At 41.9% G+C, this 17169-nt stretch overlaps 2 protein-coding genes across 3 annotated transcripts; one reads left to right on the top strand and one right to left on the bottom strand.

The window, feature by feature from the left end:
• Positions 1–5833: 5833 nt before the first annotated feature.
• htatsf1 (HIV-1 Tat specific factor 1) lies at positions 5834–11849 on the bottom strand. Of its 2 annotated transcripts, none has more exons than XM_080483561.1 (10): positions 11476–11849; positions 9668–9829; positions 8507–8741; positions 7959–8006; positions 7678–7832; positions 7364–7527; positions 7143–7239; positions 6960–7049; positions 6699–6836; positions 5834–6521 (listed from the first exon to the last, which is right to left on the bottom strand). In XM_080483561.1, exons 2-10 carry the CDS (start codon positions 9827–9829, stop codon positions 6267–6269), a joined length of 1344 nt encoding a protein of 447 aa, XP_080339687.1. In that variant the 5' UTR covers positions 11476–11849; the 3' UTR covers positions 5834–6266. The 2 variants fall into 2 exon arrangements, with proteins under 2 accessions (XP_080339687.1, XP_080339686.1); XM_080483560.1 differs by lacking the exon at positions 11476–11849 and adding an exon at positions 10874–11110.
• Positions 11491–14194, top strand: bod1 (biorientation of chromosomes in cell division 1). The gene is made up of 4 exons (XM_080483572.1): positions 11491–11723; positions 11803–11927; positions 13056–13270; positions 13369–14194. Exons 1-3 carry the CDS (start codon positions 11574–11576, stop codon positions 13267–13269), a joined length of 489 nt encoding a protein of 162 aa, XP_080339698.1. The 5' UTR covers positions 11491–11573; the 3' UTR covers position 13270; positions 13369–14194.
• Positions 14195–17169: the final 2975 nt, after the last annotated feature.

The raw sequence follows: 17169 nt of genomic DNA, 5'->3' as shown, positions 1-17169 counted from the left end.
CCTCTACGCACTGTGTCTCCCTGCAGTGCACTTTGAATGTCTGAGAGCTGATAAAATATAGAATAATGTCCGGTTGTGATGTCTGTACTTGTATGACATGTTATAGTTTGATATTTCAGAGCAAGTTCAACTTCTGTTTTCATCGTCTTGTCTGGATGTAGAAGCTGGGATTCTTGCAGTATACTGTATTGAAATAAAAGTTTTAACAAATATATCTATATACATCAACTCAAGTTCCAGCAAAATGAAGCAGAAATCAAAACTGACTTCAGATTTAACATTGGTGCCTGCTTTGCTCGGATAAGTGCGGTTACCGAACCAAACCCTCGTGAAAATGAAGACACCAGGCTGCTTGGCTGAAACGCTGAAAGTGTCCCGCGGCTCTGCTGTCATGCTTTGCAAACTCTCTCCTGCAACCATCTAATCTACCACCGGCTCCTTCACGGGTCAAACTCACATTTTACATTTTCCCAAACCCACACACTAATAACAAACACACCCTTTTTCCATAAAAGATCAGCCTGATGTCATTTCAGATTTAGAGAATCTGCATCAGATCATCGTTGCTCCTCCACTCCCTGTTTTCTCTCCCTGCCTCCCACTCACTGTCTTCCCCCTCCTCATCCTCATCTTTTTTTTTTTTCTTTATTGCATTTTTCTATGATTGGGAACAAGTGTAACTGGCCAGAACTTCCTTTCTCTCGCCCTTTCACACACACACGCACACACACACACACACACACACACACACACACACACACACACACACACACACACACACACACACACACACACACACACACACACGCTCTTGATGCATGTTAGCTGTCAGGAGCAGGTGCTTGTCTTCAACCTGTCCTGTTTCATCAATCACATTGTTGCCCCAGGACTCCCCCCACCCCCCACCCCCCCCCCCCCCAAAAAAAACCAAGAATAAGCAAAGTAGAAACAGAAAAAAAAAAGAAAATGCTTGCTGCTTGAATTTCCTTTTCCCATGCTCTCTTTAGATCGTCTGTGTGATTTCATACGAGTGTTTTCTTTCATACAAGTATACTGTATTTGTGTCACGTAGCCTTGTATTTTCTGTCTGTGTTTCCAGTGCCAAATACACAGGTGTTAGGGTTTGTTTTGGGGTTTTTTTCTCAGCTCTATTAAATAGTTATTTGAATTTAGTCATAAAAGTAACAGCTGCTTTTGGGTCTGCTACACAGGAACAGTTAAATTAGTGAGTGTGTGGGTGCAAACGGAGAAACTGGGAAATTAACAGTGAGCCTGAGAAGTGGCAGAGAATCCGTCAGTATCAGCAGAGCGCTAAAAAAAAAACTAACAAAAAAAAAAAAAGCATGATCTTGTAGTCGGAGTAGATCACCACGCTCATCAATAATTACAACCTCCTGAAAAGAGTTTCAGGGTTTTAAAGCCTTGCTGAAACTCTCAATCAAGGGTCGGATGTAAGAATAAAATCAGGATGCAATGTTTTTAAATCTCATTATCCCACAAGTAAATTCGCACAGACAAGCATATCGGTCTTTAAAAGAGGTTTTAGTCTTGTTGGTGAAACTCCTCTATCATGGAGCCATGTTGTTGCAATGGTTGCCATATGTGGTTCCGCTACATCGTATGTATGACCTGAGAAATGCAGAACGTTTCAAAGAGAGGCTATGATAACTTTAAGCAACACGGCAGTTCAAGGTGAAGAAAGCGGGCGTTGTTTTAAAAGAATAAAATAACAAGTGAAGAAAAGAGGCCAGAGTGTCGCTGGAAATAACCCGGGTGTTTCCTCGCCTCTCTCATCTACAGTCTGTGATTTCCCAAAATCATTTTACACTGTGACTGATCAGACCACGCAACAGATTCACATTTTGTCTCAAGAGCATTTCAAATAGTACACACAAGTACACACTGACAGTTATATTGTACAGTGAACTTTGTCTACAGACACTGGTGTCCTGTTCCCGAGCCCATGCAGTGGGTTACCAGAGAAAAATCAAGCCTCACATCACTAACGTCCTATATAGAAGTTTGGGCGTGTTACACTTATACACAGATTTCTTAGGATTATTTAACATCCTGTTTTACACTTTTGCACAACAATTATACACTTTTGATCTCCCTTCACTTTATTAACCTGTTGCCACTCCACCTGGTTCGCTGTAAAATACTCTTCCAGTTATTTTGTATACAATTCACTCATTTTTCCAGCTTTTAAGTGCCTTTGTTCAAGCTTTTTTTCAGATGTATAGTTAGATCAAATTCAAATTTTGGAGTTGGGGTTGTAGAAAGTACACCATTCCATTTGGTAATGTGGTAAAACAGGGTAATCACCATTAAGCGAGTGACTCTTTGGACACATCCCTGCTCCGATTCTCCGTTCACACAGTGGAAGTCCCCCTCCTCCACGTGCTGGTAATGGACCGGACCTGTGTACGCGGAGCAGCGGACACAGAATTTCCCATGGCCGATCATCATCTCTGGTCATGGGTGCCTTCCACCCCCTCGGACTCGCCCACTCTCCATCCCAACCCAACAAAAGAGGGAAAACAAATCAAACAATTCACAGTTTCCCATTATTCTCCCAGTCGGCATATGGTTCCAATCAGCAGTGTGTACACTGTAAGTGTTTGAGTGAATGTGAGCGTTGCGTGACACCATGTGAATGTTTTTATTTTCCATACATTACTACTCAGATACAAAGCTCTTTGTTCACACTCTTTCTCCATCTTCCTGGCTCCTCCTTCCTCTCACGCCCTCTTCATCTTCCATCTCTCTCCTCTCCCTCTCTCTCCAAGCCCATGTCTTTGATTCTCGGGTTTAAACTCTCTCTCTCTCTCTCTCTCTCTCTCTCTCTCTCTCTCTCTCTCTCTCTCTCTCTCTCTCTCTCTCTCTCTCTCTCTCTCTCTCTCTCTCTCTCTCTCGCTCTATTTTAGTCCTGCTTTTCTTGGCTGCAAGTCAGACCTCAGGCAGACCTAGAGGTCTTTTTCCCAAGCGATCACCAGGGTGGACTCCAGGGAACAGAAAACATACACACACACACACACACACACACACACACACACACACACACACAAAGGCCCTGCCCTCAGATGCTCCGTCCATTTCCTCCTCTGCCTCTTCTCTCATGTTATTCTCAGTCTGCACCTCCTTGTTGACTCGCACACTGTTGCTGCGTCGCTTTAAAACTGCGCTGCAGTCACGGTTTAACAGAAGACAGAGAACACAGTGTTCACAGTAACGTCTTGTGTTCCTGGCCCACATGAACTTTCTGCACAAATTGTGCATTAAAAGCTTTGCGGGGTGTTTTCAGCCTTCCTTTATCCAGGTTAGTCCCTCTGGATTCCCGGATCTCATTTACAAGAGAGAGACCTGGCTGCGACCGCAGCAACTGCAAGTCCAAACAAATGCATCCACAAGAGCATCAGGGGTTGAAACCCTTCAGTGAATTTGATAGCGAGATTATGACGATCCGTAGTGTATTCTACAAAAAAGTATTTCCACAAAAACAAATGAAAAACTTTGCATAGAAATGGGGTTCATTTAGTGTGAAATATCAACACTGTAGTGCTTCAAAAAAATATTCAGATTACTATGAAAATTGTATATAGAGGAAAAACGCATGGCTGCAGAAAGAGAATATGCAAACTACAACCACTACAACATCATAAGGCCTCAAAATTGGGCCTTTACTAATATTTTGCAACCAAAACGTTTGAATGAAAAAGGAGTTCGGAAAATAAAGGTTAATAAAAATTAACTTGACATGATTTCAATAGTTCCAACAGCAAAAACTTAATATTTTCATGTGCGAGCAACTTTTTAAACAGACACTCATTAAATGATCTACCAGTGTGACACAACTGAGCTCTCCTGTATGACTAAATAGGCCTGGCCAAAAAAAAGAGGAAACAGAAGGATGAGGGCGCCATCTAGCGGCAGAGGGTTGCATTTTGAAGATATTGCACATTTATTTATTTATTTATTTATTTATGTATTCAGCCATCATTGTAATCACAATTTCAAACTTTCCCTTCTGTATCTAATTATAGAGTTTAGAGTGGAACCTCTATTGTCAGTCAGATTTGCTGAAACGGTGACAAAAAAATATTTACACTGCGACAAATATTGACATTTATGTTGTTTTCTTTCAGTCCAATCTGACTAAAGTATAAATATCAATTCATCATTCACGTTTAAAAAGCTGTGAATATGTTTTGCTGATTTGCAGCTCTATAAAAATGTTAAAAGCCTGTAATCTCATGACATAGACGCGATCGACTAGACTTTATGCATTTTTGGAAACGTGAAAATGAGCAAATCGGCAGAATCTGCAGCCTGTAAAGTTGTCTGGCACGGCATGGAAAGAAATAGCCACCATCAGAGTGGAATATCATTCAATAACTTCAGGTTTTAGTCTGTCAATTTCAAAAAAATGCAGTGACACTGTGTGTCCACTAGATGGTAGTGTTTTCTGTTGAGTTTAATGTAACTTTGGATAAAAACAGCAAAGTGCAATCATCAGAGGTTGGTTTGATTTAAGCTGGCCTTCCTACAAAAGTCTAAATTTGCAAATGTTCACATTGCACCTGTGACATAAAATTCAACGTTTCAATAGTTTAACAGCCTCAGCCGGTCTATTCTTTATTGGTTTTATACGGTTTGCTCATTTGTTTGTATGAAACCTTTCAATTTATATAAACAGAGGCTTGTTTTGGGCTTATTTCTCTTGATCTGGCTACACTGCTACAGTTGTGTACAGATTCTGAACAGTTTCATGCAAAACGAATTGGACCCCAAAACACTGCATGTTTGACAGCACAGACCAAATCACCACCATGAAGGCATAAAGAGTCACAGATGAACAGTAACAGAGTCCCAGTGAATGGATGAAGGTCCAGCAGCCTCATGGCCACATGATGAATGAATGAATTAAAGCCTGTGACTGATCTTCAATAACAAAGAAACTGGCACTCACCTTTTAGTCCATCCTATTGTCTTTCTCAACATAAAGTCAAGTTATGAGTGTTTGGAGAAGATTTGTTTTTTTAAAAAACAATTAACCAATGGGGATTTCTGTCACGTGTCCCCACACGTACAGGTATGCGCGTTCCCTCCAAAAGAAGAGGTTCTGCATTTCCCAGTATGCCTTGTTACAAGTCAAATTTAAAAACGAAGTCAGGGTAAATCAGTGATAATAACAGATTTTTCTTCATACATCATTTTTTTTAATTCAATTAAAACCGTTGTAATTGAAACAATTGTGATCGTTTAAAAACTGTAAAATAATAATTTACCAGGATGTTTGCAGGCAGTAAATAAATCTTAACCAAACATATTTCTATGTACAATCCAAGATATGACCTCTGGTTTTTGCATCGCCACGGAGGATTGAAGTCACTGGATTTCTATTATACGGCAATAATGAGGCAATCTGAGTGACCTCTTTTACTCTTTCTTTTTTCTGTTGTTCTTCATTTCACTTTCTTTTCTCCTTCTTGCCATTTGCTTTGTACTCAAGCACAAATGAAACGACAAAGTGTGCTTCATTTAAAAAAAAAAAAAATTACTTTTGAGTCATGTTATGTTTGTTTTTTTCATCTTGTCTTTTTTCAACTTTCCATTTTCCCACCTACATGAATACAGAAGCAAGAAACTATCATCAACAAGCCAGGAGCCTCATGTGTGAAATCTTGCAGCCGTTTCCCTTTTTGTGACCCATTCAGTTGGCTCAGAGCCGACAGCTGAAAACACCCATGTTGTATCCATGTAATTATTCTTTCTCAACACTAGAATGTCAGGTCGCCCTCTACTTCTGAAATAAAACAAAGCGAAACCGTAAAACCATGTTCTTATCAATACTTTATTTAAATATTTTCCACTAATGACTAAACATATTCTGTAACAATGTTGTGAAATTATGCTCACTTGGATTTGTGTCTTCATGTATACAATAATCTATCCTTTCTTGTTTTACATGACTAAAGAGGAAGTCCTGTGCACACTGAAGCCACAGAATATTGTTCCTTTGTCATTTAAATGGATTTTAGGTTTAATGTTATAAGCACAAAAACAAACTACACTGACCAACTACAGGCGGTAAGTTGTCCATGTGTATTTAGCATAGTGTTTGACCAAAATGATGAACATGGGGTAAACAAAATCATAATTTTATTGTTCTAAATTACAAAACAGCTTGACATGTCCAGATTAGTCCTCATATTTTATTCTTCTTCACAGTTCCTCGTGTGGACGGGGCCATCCCAGCTGGAGACTTAAGAGTTTTCCTCATCACTTCCTGCGAGGCTGCTGTCAGTCGAGTCCACTTCCTGTTCCTGCTGCTCTGATGAGGCCGTTTGCGTTTCGGGGCGCTGCTCTGTGGTGCTGGCCGGCTGGCTGTGCTCTGAAGACGAGCTGCTCTCTGCTGGCTTGGTGGCGTCTGTGTTGCTCTCCTGCTTTTTCTCACTGTCCCCTAAGAACGTAGCCCAACCTTTCAGCCGCTCCTCTCGCTCGCGCGTCGTCTCCTCCACCTACATCGGCCCAGTTCATGTGACAGTTTGTGAGAGCTCCAATTTGCTAAATAAATAATATAATATAATATAATATAATATAATATAATATAATATAATATAATATAATAAGACACCTTCAGGATGAACTTATAAGCTCTACAAAACTCTCCAAACACATGTGACGAGCACGTTTACCTGATAGTCTGTGGTTCCGTCCCAGAGCAGAGCAGACAGCTGCCGTCCTCCAAACCAGCGTCCGTTGAACGACTCCACACACGCGTCGGCTTGGTCTGGTTCCTTAAACGCAATGGAAGCCACACCGTCCGGGTGTCGCTGCAGCACAGATACACCCGTATACAGCTGGTTTTTATTGGACGCAAATCTTTAAGCTGGTTGAAGTCAGGGGGCCACAGGGTCGTCGGGGGGATCTTTTCTAAAAAAGGCGGTTGAACTCACGTCAAAGAGAATGACTTTCTTCACATCCCCGAACTTCTCACACTCCGACCGCAGATCGTCACGATACTCATTCAGCACCAGGGGGTCTTCCTGTAAAGAACAACACCACCCAGCCCACAGAGATGCTTACGGCTGCCGATAGGCCGTGTGTTTAAAAGTGTCTATATGTGTTTTTCCCCGCACCTCGAAGTCACTGGGGTGAAACATGTTCCTGATGATGACAACTTTTTCATGCCTCTTCCTCGCGTCTCCTTGCTTCTCCGGCCTCCAGTCCAACTGTCTACAGACACAGAAGCACAATCCACAATCCATGTCGTCTGTTAGAATATATGTATTTGCTCAAATTCAGCCGGGACGAGGAGTTTATTGTAACATGGGGAGTGAAATATAGAAAAAGGTTTCACTTCTGTTGCTGCTGCATCCTCTTCTTATAATCTTTGCTTTTTTTCTTCTTCTTGGTGGCGTCGTACTGGCCCTTTAGCTCGAAACGTGCGGCTTCCACGTGGAGTTTGTACCCTCTGACCTCAGACTCATCGATCAGACGCATCGCCAAAGCCACCGACTCCTTCTGCAGAGAATCACAAACACACTCAAGAGTCACCTCAAGGGGCTCACACAAGAAGACTGAAAAATAACTCCCAATGTTGATCAAAATGTTTATATTTCCTTTATGAATTCGGAAACTTCGGCTGCACGCGTAGCGTAAGGAAATCCGAACCTTTAAATAGCAGCACAGACCATCTCCCTTTAGATTTCCCTCTCTGTCCTTGTAGAGTTTAACCTTGTACTCCTCAGTGATGGGGTCTCGCATCACGATGCCACACTTGGACATCAACTCAACAAACTCCTCCGTGCTGATGTCGGGAGGCAGGCCTGAGAGGGAGGGAAAGAGAGGAGGGGAAAAAAATGAGTTGGAAGCGTAGGAAGAAAAAACAAAGCAAAACATGCCACTTGGAAAACATCTGCCTCCTTCGGTACGGAGATGCAGGCAATACTAACCAGAGACGTAGACGTTTGTGTTTTTATTGTCGTCAACGTCAAACCATCCTACAAAAGACAAAAAACAAACAGATGAATCAAAAACACTGATTGTATGAAAGTGAACAAAAAACAGCATCTAAATGCAAGAAGTTGATCAGATATTATTAATTAATTCACAATGGCTGGAAAAAGCATGTGAAACCTTTGGAATTTCTGTGCTTTTTTTAAATTAATTGGCCATGAAATGTGATTTAATTTTATAGACAGACAGTGTGGTTCTTCAATCATGCCATGTCATGCCATCATTGAATATATATATACCTCAAACATTAACAGTGTGCACGTAGGCTGCCCACTGGTACTTTACATCTCTCCCACAGTACAAACCCATGTGTGAGTCTAAATGAATCTTAGATGTGATGTGTGCGCCCGTGTTGTCGTTTGTCTCCCTGCGTTTGCTCTGTGATGCAACTCCGTCAATTAATGAAGATTTAGGATATTTCCAAAAGGATTCATTCATACAGGTTGTTGATCCGATTCACATACCCAAGCCAGACTCAGTTTACCTGCTTCTGCTTTCCTCTTTTCGCCTTTCTGCTTGGCTTCTTTGGCCGACGCCTCCTCCTGGTCCGGGTTTGGTTTTGGAGTGGGGTCTGCCGACTTTTCCTTTTGCGGTTTCTGGGCGTCTGCTTTGGGAGCAGCCGAGTCGGCGCCGCTCTGGGTCGTGCTGTTTGCGTCCGGCTGTCCCTCCTGAGTGAAGCCATAGTTTGCCTGGTAGGCCGCCATGAAGTCCTCCGTTATCTAGGGACAAAAGCAAAACCCACTCGACGTCAACACAGAAACGACACATTCTGACCACTGATGCGTCACAGGTGAACGGGGAAAAGACGATCAAAGGTGCGTCTCTTCAATCTTGTTTTCGGGTCCCACTTGGACATGCTGAGCTGATGGCGGCAGATGAAGCCACGAGCCGTCTCCTCTGGTCAGAGTGATGTTATCATACGGAGCATGTGGGAGTCCAGTCGGGAAAATAAAAGGTACAACGGTTGTTCCCTGAACTCTTTCATACAGGCGAATGTCACAAAAATAGGTTATCGCTGAATCATGATTTGGGTTTTTTAGTAAGTTAATCGTACACGTGACATGTAAACTAAAAAGATTTCAAGCATTTATAAAATTCTCACTGTGATAACAATGGTCTCAGTTTAAAGAAAGAAATGGAAAAAAAAACTTCTGATTTTATTAAATAATGTAATAGGTCTAAAATATTATATTTTCACCACATTGAAGTAATGATGGCAAATAATGATAATACAAGTTAATGAAAATAGAAACTGCTCACACACGACACCTTCTAATGAAAAGAATAAACCTGTCAATTTTTCAATGTGTCTAATAAATCTGAAATATATTAAAGGTTCACTGTATGAACCCAGAGGAGAAATGTAAACTTCTGTATTGAATTCAGTTTTTTTTAAGTTTTATCTGAATTGTACATGTTAAAAAGGACATTTTTATGTGATGTAATTGCACACATAAATATTGCACACACGATCACATTCCCACGACTGAAAAAGTACAACTACTTCTAATCAGATGCCACATAAAGGAGCAGTGAGTAATGTAGTTAGAAATAAAGTACTGAAGCTCAGGGACAGAGAGGCCATGAATAACATCACATCCTTTGGAGGAGAAGAAAAGTAAAGAGACGTAAACAAAATTCATACTTTCGGGAACCAGGCCTTCTTCTCCTGGTCCCAGTCGTAGACGGTGCCGTCCTCTGGATCAGTGTAGGTGAACGGGTCAGAACCATCTACATTCCTCTGGCCGTAGAGCTCCTGCATTCGCAGCTGTTCCATAAACTCTTTGTTGTTTGATTGACCGCTCATCTGTAAGGAGAATGTGAAGCATCAAACCACACAACCATCTCCATTCAAGCCTGCAACAAAATACGGCTTGTTGGTTATGTATAAAGCTTTGATTTATCATCCTACTTTGCGACTGTTTTTTTTTTTTTTTATATTTCAGAAGGTTTTTTTGGTGACTGGTGTCAAAATAAACAGCAACACAGCAACTAGACAAGTGAGATTGTAAACGAGTTAGTAGGTTCATAAATAAATAAAGAAAAATCCATGTTGGTCAGTCAGATTAATGATGGTGCATAGCCATATAAATGAGAGATAACTGCAACACACACAAAAACAAGTCAATTCTGCAATACTAAAGTTACATGATGCACGTCCTGTGTGTGTTCCATTTGTCAAGCAGGACCGTTTCCCTCTGCTCCACTGCTCTATCTCCATCACACTCAACAAGAAGCAAGACTATCTTCAGCAACTAGCAGCCTGCAGCTCCTCAATCTCATTCTTTCTCTGCAAGCCCCCCCCCCCTGTCTGCAAGGATATTTGAATGGTACTAAAAATGCATGCTGGACTAGAGATTTTAAACTGCTTGTCAAAATGAACGTGAACATGTGTAATAATTAATAATCCTGTAATAGACTGGCAATCTGTTAATGGTGTGTAACAACGCAGGTGATGCTGGAGTGAAAAAGTAAACAATGACTCTACTTTGATCATTTTCAGTTACACTAGCTGGTCCTGTGGCGAGAATAAATGTTTACCTAATAAAGGACCGGAACCTTTTGGGCAAATGACACAACAGACCCAGTGCAGCAGCCCATTGAACCGAGTGTGGCTTTCTTCAACCACAGCTCATTAATTCTGTCACACAGCTGCCTTCATCCATCACAATAAGAGCTGACAACTGTACTCGACGGTGGCCAGTAAGACTGGACATACATCTACACTCCGTCTTGAGGAGGACACTGTGGTTCTATATACATCAGGTTTATTCACCAATTCATTTCTGAAAAATCCCAGATTAAACGCTTAGAATGAGACGGTTGGGGTTAGCAGACATGCTAATGTTACCTTTCCAAGTCAAAAAAAAACCCCTCCAGATGATGAGAATGTAAACAGAGCGAACTCTCTTAGTCACACACAACCATCCAGGCGATCGGCTCCCTTTTGCAGTGTCTTTTTCTTTTTTCTAGAGGCTTAAATCTAAATCTTAAAACAGTCTTAAAATCTTAAAACGTGTTTTAGCGGCTGTTTTTCCCTCACTCTGCATTGACGCTTGACTGACTGAAATACTTCCGGGTCATGACGGAAACGCGCATGCGCAAATGGGAAGGGTGTGCTTGGTTTGAACGTATAGATCTACCGTGGGTCTACCAATTTTTATCCACAAGACATTGAATCACAAAGTAATTATCGTGATAAATAGGTAGAAACAAACACAAATAACTATAAAATATAAAACAAATACTAATTGTAATAGCTGTCAAATATATAGCGTCAGACTTATTGTGTCACTTCAAACCAGAAGTCATGTTGGAAATATTTTTTTATTGAATTCATTTTCGATTTTTTTCTGTTCTTTTTCTAAATGCAAGTCTGTTTACGATCGTGAAAACTAAAAGCAGTAATCACTCCGCCCCTGTGATTTGTAAGAAGAGATTAATCAAACGTACTTCCGGTACCGCGTCGACTCCACCGTTGTGTTAGCGTCCGATGCTAACAGAGAAACTCTCACAGCTCCACGCTCAGACGTTATTGGATTGTGTTCGGCATGGCGGAGGGCAGCGGGAATGTCGGTATAAATTCGGGTGGCCTTCCTCCGGGAGACCCGCAGCTCATTGCGATGATTGTGGAGCACTTAAAAAACCGGGGTCTTTTCGACGAGTTCCGTCGGGACTGTCTGGCCGATGTTGACACGAAGGTAAAGCTTCACTCTCACTTTAGCGGAGTTTTCCTGGCCGCTGCGGTTGTTTACTGAGTTGTTGTTGTTGTTGCTGCAGCCTGCCTATCAGAACCTGCGGCAGAAAGTGGACAACTTCGTGACGTCTCATCTGAGCGCGCAGGACTGGAACCCGTCCATCAACAAGAACCAGATGAGGAACGGACTGAGACAGAGTGTGGTCCAGTGAGTGTCTCCTTCGAATCCCTCTTTGCACACAACATTGAAGTCACTTCCAGCTGGGTGGAGGCTGGGTGCACCCTGAGCAGCCCATCAGTCCATGCAGGGTCCTTTCTATTGATCAAAAACAACAATCCCACATGGACAAGCACAGGCGACCAGTGTGCAGCATTGTAGGCTGAAGAGATGCTGCAGAGCAGAATACGCTCAATGTAAATTAATTAAATGCAAAGTGAATTAACGGAAGGGAGACTATTGTACCCATCTCTTTTTGAATTTCCAAATAGTATCTATATATTGTCTTCCTTTATCTCCAGTGGAGCACACCCCACTAAACACAAATAAATCCAATGAACCTCTTTATATCGAACTAATTCTCCTTGATTTGCTGCTTCATAATACTTATACAGTATGACCCACCACTCAGCTAAAACCTGCAACAATTTCACTAAAACGTTGTTCAAAAGTGTCAATCTGTTCAGGGGCCACTAACAATCTAATTTGACCTCTGTTGGCCACAACCAGTCAAATGAGAGCACATTAATCTATACTGCTGACAGCAGGATTATTTCCACTTAGTTTGTAATCCATAATAAAGTACGAGTGCACACTGGAAATGTTCACATTAATGCATTTAATCAAGGACTGCTTCCCTCGTACCCTGAAGCAGCTGCTTTAATTGTAGTTCACCACCAGGGGTCACAGTTTTTCTTTAGATTGAAGTTCATAAGTGGAAGGAGGAAAACTCCCATTTCCCACTGGAACTGTTTCTGAATGAGGATAAACTGGAAACTTCCCATCGAGGAAAGTGTGAGCTTTCTGAAAGCTTCCACCAGCAGATCTGGTGTCTCTCAACATGGCAGCGGTTTTGGTGAAAGATTATACGTGTACTCACTTCACACGATCAGAATCTTATTTTTGCTGGTACTCGTGGACTTCAAACGTGGCAATCCCTCTATACTTTTCCACTGTAAAGCTGTGGAGCAACAGGTGTGAGATGTGTTCGATATCGAAAATAAGCTCCTCCGCTTAGCTTCATCTTCACCTGTGATGAAGATGAATATGTTACCACCGAACTCTACGCAAGAAAAGTCCTCTCCCTGCCCTCATCGCTTGTATTATGTGTGTTTGTAGGTCGGGCATGCTGGAGTCTGGCGTGGACAGAATCATAACTCAGGTCGTGGATCCCAAGATGAACCACACTTTCCGACCAAACATAGAAACGGCCATCCATGATTTCCTGTCCGGGGACAGGAAAGAGGAAAGTGCCTCCAGCTCGAGCTCTGCTCCGTCGGAACAGGCAGAGCTGCAAGAAGCCCCGTCTGCTTCTGGACCCAAAACCCCCTGAGGTCCGTTAAAACAAACAAAAAAAAACATCTGACATTGATTGTTTCATCAGAATTTTAGAAATCCGCTTCATTCATTACAATTTTCTCTGCGACTGCAGGTGCCCCACGCCGATCCTTTAGGGTCTACAGAGAGTTTTGTGTTGCTGGGCTTCGCCTTCACTTTTGGAAAGGAGCAGCATGAAGAAGAAGCGAGGCTTGTTTCCCCGCTGCCTCGTTTTGATGAACTAAACCCGGGAGAGTTTCTTGGCGTGTCTCTTCTGCACGAGGCCGCAGATGGAGAAGATGCACTGTGGCCGTGCGGCGCACGGAGTCAATAAATACCGCTCAACAGAGTGTGTGTGTGCGAGTTTACAGAAAGTCTCTGATTCAGCCGGTGACACGCATGTTAGTAAATGTTTTTTGTTCGATCTGTGATGATCTTAAACCTTCGACTTCTACACTGACGATTTTTTAAAAAGCTAGAGACATGTCAAACATGTTACTGTTTTGTTTTGAGTGTTTTTGACGATCCGGAGGATCTCATGTTACAAACGTGTGACGCCGTCTCTGACTGGACACTCTGGTTAAGATCTTGGGGCCGCCATGACGGCTAAAGTGTGTTCTGCTAAGCTTTTTGAATATCCAAGAGCTTCTGCTTATGAGGAGTATGCATGGCAAAGCCTTTACAGTGAACACAGAATAGAAGTGAAAGGGTTAACTTCCATCAACGTGTCTGGATTCTTTTTAGGAAATGTCTTTCATTTATGTGGACTAATAAAAACTGCTTTAATTCAACTGCCTGTTTCATGCCACTCAGCAGCTTTTTTTTTTTTTTTTTTTAAAGTTCTTTATCCATCCGAATGTTTGTGGAATTGTTTGAAGTCTAGAAATATGTTTGCGATGCCATTCATAGCGTACCTGTTGAATAAACTGACCGGTGATCTGATGCCCTTTATCGATGAGTTGGGAGCCTGGAGACCAGGAATAAAACGCTTTGGTCATAATGACGGCCACAGAACGCCGCACCAGAGAGGCAAATAGAGACCGAGTGCTCAAACCACATGATTATATGAGATCGTCTAATGAAAGGAATAAACTCAAATGGTCTAAATTCATTTCTTAATACTGGAATTAAAAGTGGGTTAAATCATGTATGCAAAGATTCCTAGTAATACACCTGCATAAATGCATAATAGTGACAAAGAATGATTCATTCATTCATTCATTCTAATCTAATGATTGTCTTCAGACCGTATATCTCGGCAGTCTTCATCCTAATCGCTCTTATCGCTGGGATTCCCAGTTGTGGTGTACCAGAGGAATGAGTTTATGGAGAAGCTTCAGCCTCGGCTTGCGTAACTTTATTGATTTAACCTCTTGTTTTGGAAGGAGAGCATTCTACATGTCAACACAAATATGTGTCAGCGAGTGTCTGGACATCCCTTTCTTTTCTGTGTGTGTGTGTCTACTGTGTGAAGTCCAGCGGTCATCCATTCAGTGGAAAATGTTGGATGAAATAGATCTTGAAATAAAGATAATAAGTTTTTTTATTTCATTCAAAAGAAAAACACAAAATAAAATCAAAGCATCTGTCACAACATGCTCTTTCCTGTTGCCAGCAGGTGGCGCTATGTCTGTGAATGGATATTGGCATGTTGATTAGCGGTCTTTGATCAAATGTGTACATCTTTAGGCTCATTGCATATAGAGCAGAGTTACACACCATTTCCTGGTTCACGGTGAACCATCAGATTTTCGGGGCGCTACCATGGCCACGCCCCTTTGTCTCAGAATGTCGATGCCCCTTTTTCATCGGGAGGGATTGTTGTATATTCAGGCCAAACTTTAGGTCTCTTGGATTCACCCTGTAGGAGGAGTTCAACACGCTAAATGGCGGACTTCCTGACAATTTACAAAAAGGTTGCTTTTTGTGAACAACAGATTAAGAAACAAAAAAACAAAAACAAAAAAAACCTTCTTGATTGCATTGAAAAGAAGTGTCTCTAAACTTGGGTATAAAAATGTGATGGTCACATGTTTTGTGTTACATTTAAACCACAAGTGTTCTGCACTACGCCGTACAAAGTGAACAGCACATTATCATGGGAGGCATCCTCGAATTAATCTTTCCAACGGGAGTCTGATCCGTGTGCAAAAACTGACATGCTGAGCGGTAAAACGTTGTTTACGAGGCGATCATGTGAGAAGACAAGAGTAGGAGGTCCTGTTTGCTCAGTGATGTCTGTGCATTAGTGTACTGTTTTAGGCATTCGTGTGTATGTGTGTGTGTGAGTGAGTTTGTGTGCGCGTGTGTGTAGTGTCGGGGTGAAGGGTCGTTGTGTGGGTGGTCATCAAAGGTTGTGTGAGGGAACTCGTGGGTTGTTGTTTTGAAGCTCGGCGAGAATGAACGGGCGGAAAAGATTGCAAAAAAAAAAAAAAAAAAAATGGGAGGGAAAAAAAGTTTAACAACGTCCAAACACTCACCCCTGTAAGAGTACGTCTTCCCCGACTGGGCCCCTGCGTGAACACACACACACATAAACACACCCCGTCCTTCTACCTTGACCTCCCACCGCAACACACACACACGCATACACACACGCACACACACACAACCCATTCTAAGCCACATACACTGCAGGGTTGATGAATCCAAGGAGGAACCGGACTGAGAGGGATGAGGTATTTATTTGGCTCACACTGAGTCGCTGATGTGACGCGACCGCTCTGTGCTCTTGTGGATGTCAGGGGTCAGAGGTCATGGACGTTCTGGGGCAAAAAACATACACCAACAACAACTTGGCTGCAAAAGCTGAACATATAATGAAGAAAAATGAAAATGGACCTCAGATTGGGAGTGAGACACCGCATCTGAAAAAGTGTTGAAAACCGACGTTTTACCTGTACGGTAATGTTTAGTTAATGTATTTTATGTGTTTACAATCTTTTTGACTGAAATCAGAATTTTTGCTTTTGAAGGCCCAATTTCCAAATTGCATACAATATTAAAGCTGTTCCTGTTAATATCTAAAATATTTAATAAAAGTGAGATGAATTAAGATTTTTTCATATGAAGTGGATCTTCGACATTGCTGAGCTCCTGTTGAAACGTACCACACCGTCACAATTCAACAGTAAACCAGCTAAACTCTACGTCTGCAGACAACCTCTCACTTCTACAACATTTCTACAGGTTTCATGGCCACTGTAGGTTCCTTTCACTGAAACCTCAGCATCACAAGGTAGCGATCAGCACATTGGATGTTCCCAATGACTTCAAAATAAAAGTTCTGCCTGCAGTGCAACAGGATGCAGGACACAGAAACTGGATAGAGGTTTAATCATTGAATACATGCTTCCAGCTCATTGGAGTGGAAGTTACAAAACCTGAGTCGACAATAACGGCTCGAAATGTGACTTCATTTCTGGTCCAGATTTTCCTCAGTCATCTGTTTAACCGGTGCTGAAAATGTGGTTCTTGTGATTGCTGTGTTTGTTTGTTGGTCGCTGTCCACAATCTGAACTGGAAAGATTATTTACCAGCCCTCTTGGTTGTAATCACCCAACTATGAATTGACAGCCTGTTTGGGAACCCGCAGAGCAGTTTAAACTCTATTTCTCTGCCTTGAATATTTGTTACACTTGATTGCCGCTTCAATCTGACCTCGTTGGGATCAAAGTTTCCACTTCTCACATATCCTGGTTGTCTCAAGGCTGACTCTTTAGAAGCAATGTTAGAATTTCATATTCTTCAAAACAAATCATTTTCAATCTAGTCATAATATTTTTTAACCTTTATCGCATCCTTTATCACACTGCCAGGTCGGCATGACCTGGCAGTCTGTGATATAACCACCCGTAGAGACAGTTATAGACAGGTTCAATTGTTCATTTTTCATGTCCAAGTTCATTTCATCAGA

Source organism: Lipophrys pholis (assembly GCF_963383615.2).
Source record: "Lipophrys pholis genome assembly, chromosome: 16".
In the NCBI taxonomy this organism is placed as follows: Eukaryota; Metazoa; Chordata; class Actinopteri; order Blenniiformes; family Blenniidae; genus Lipophrys; species Lipophrys pholis.
Note: the sequence above shows the minus strand (reverse complement) of the source record. Positions and strands in the feature narration are given on the sequence as shown.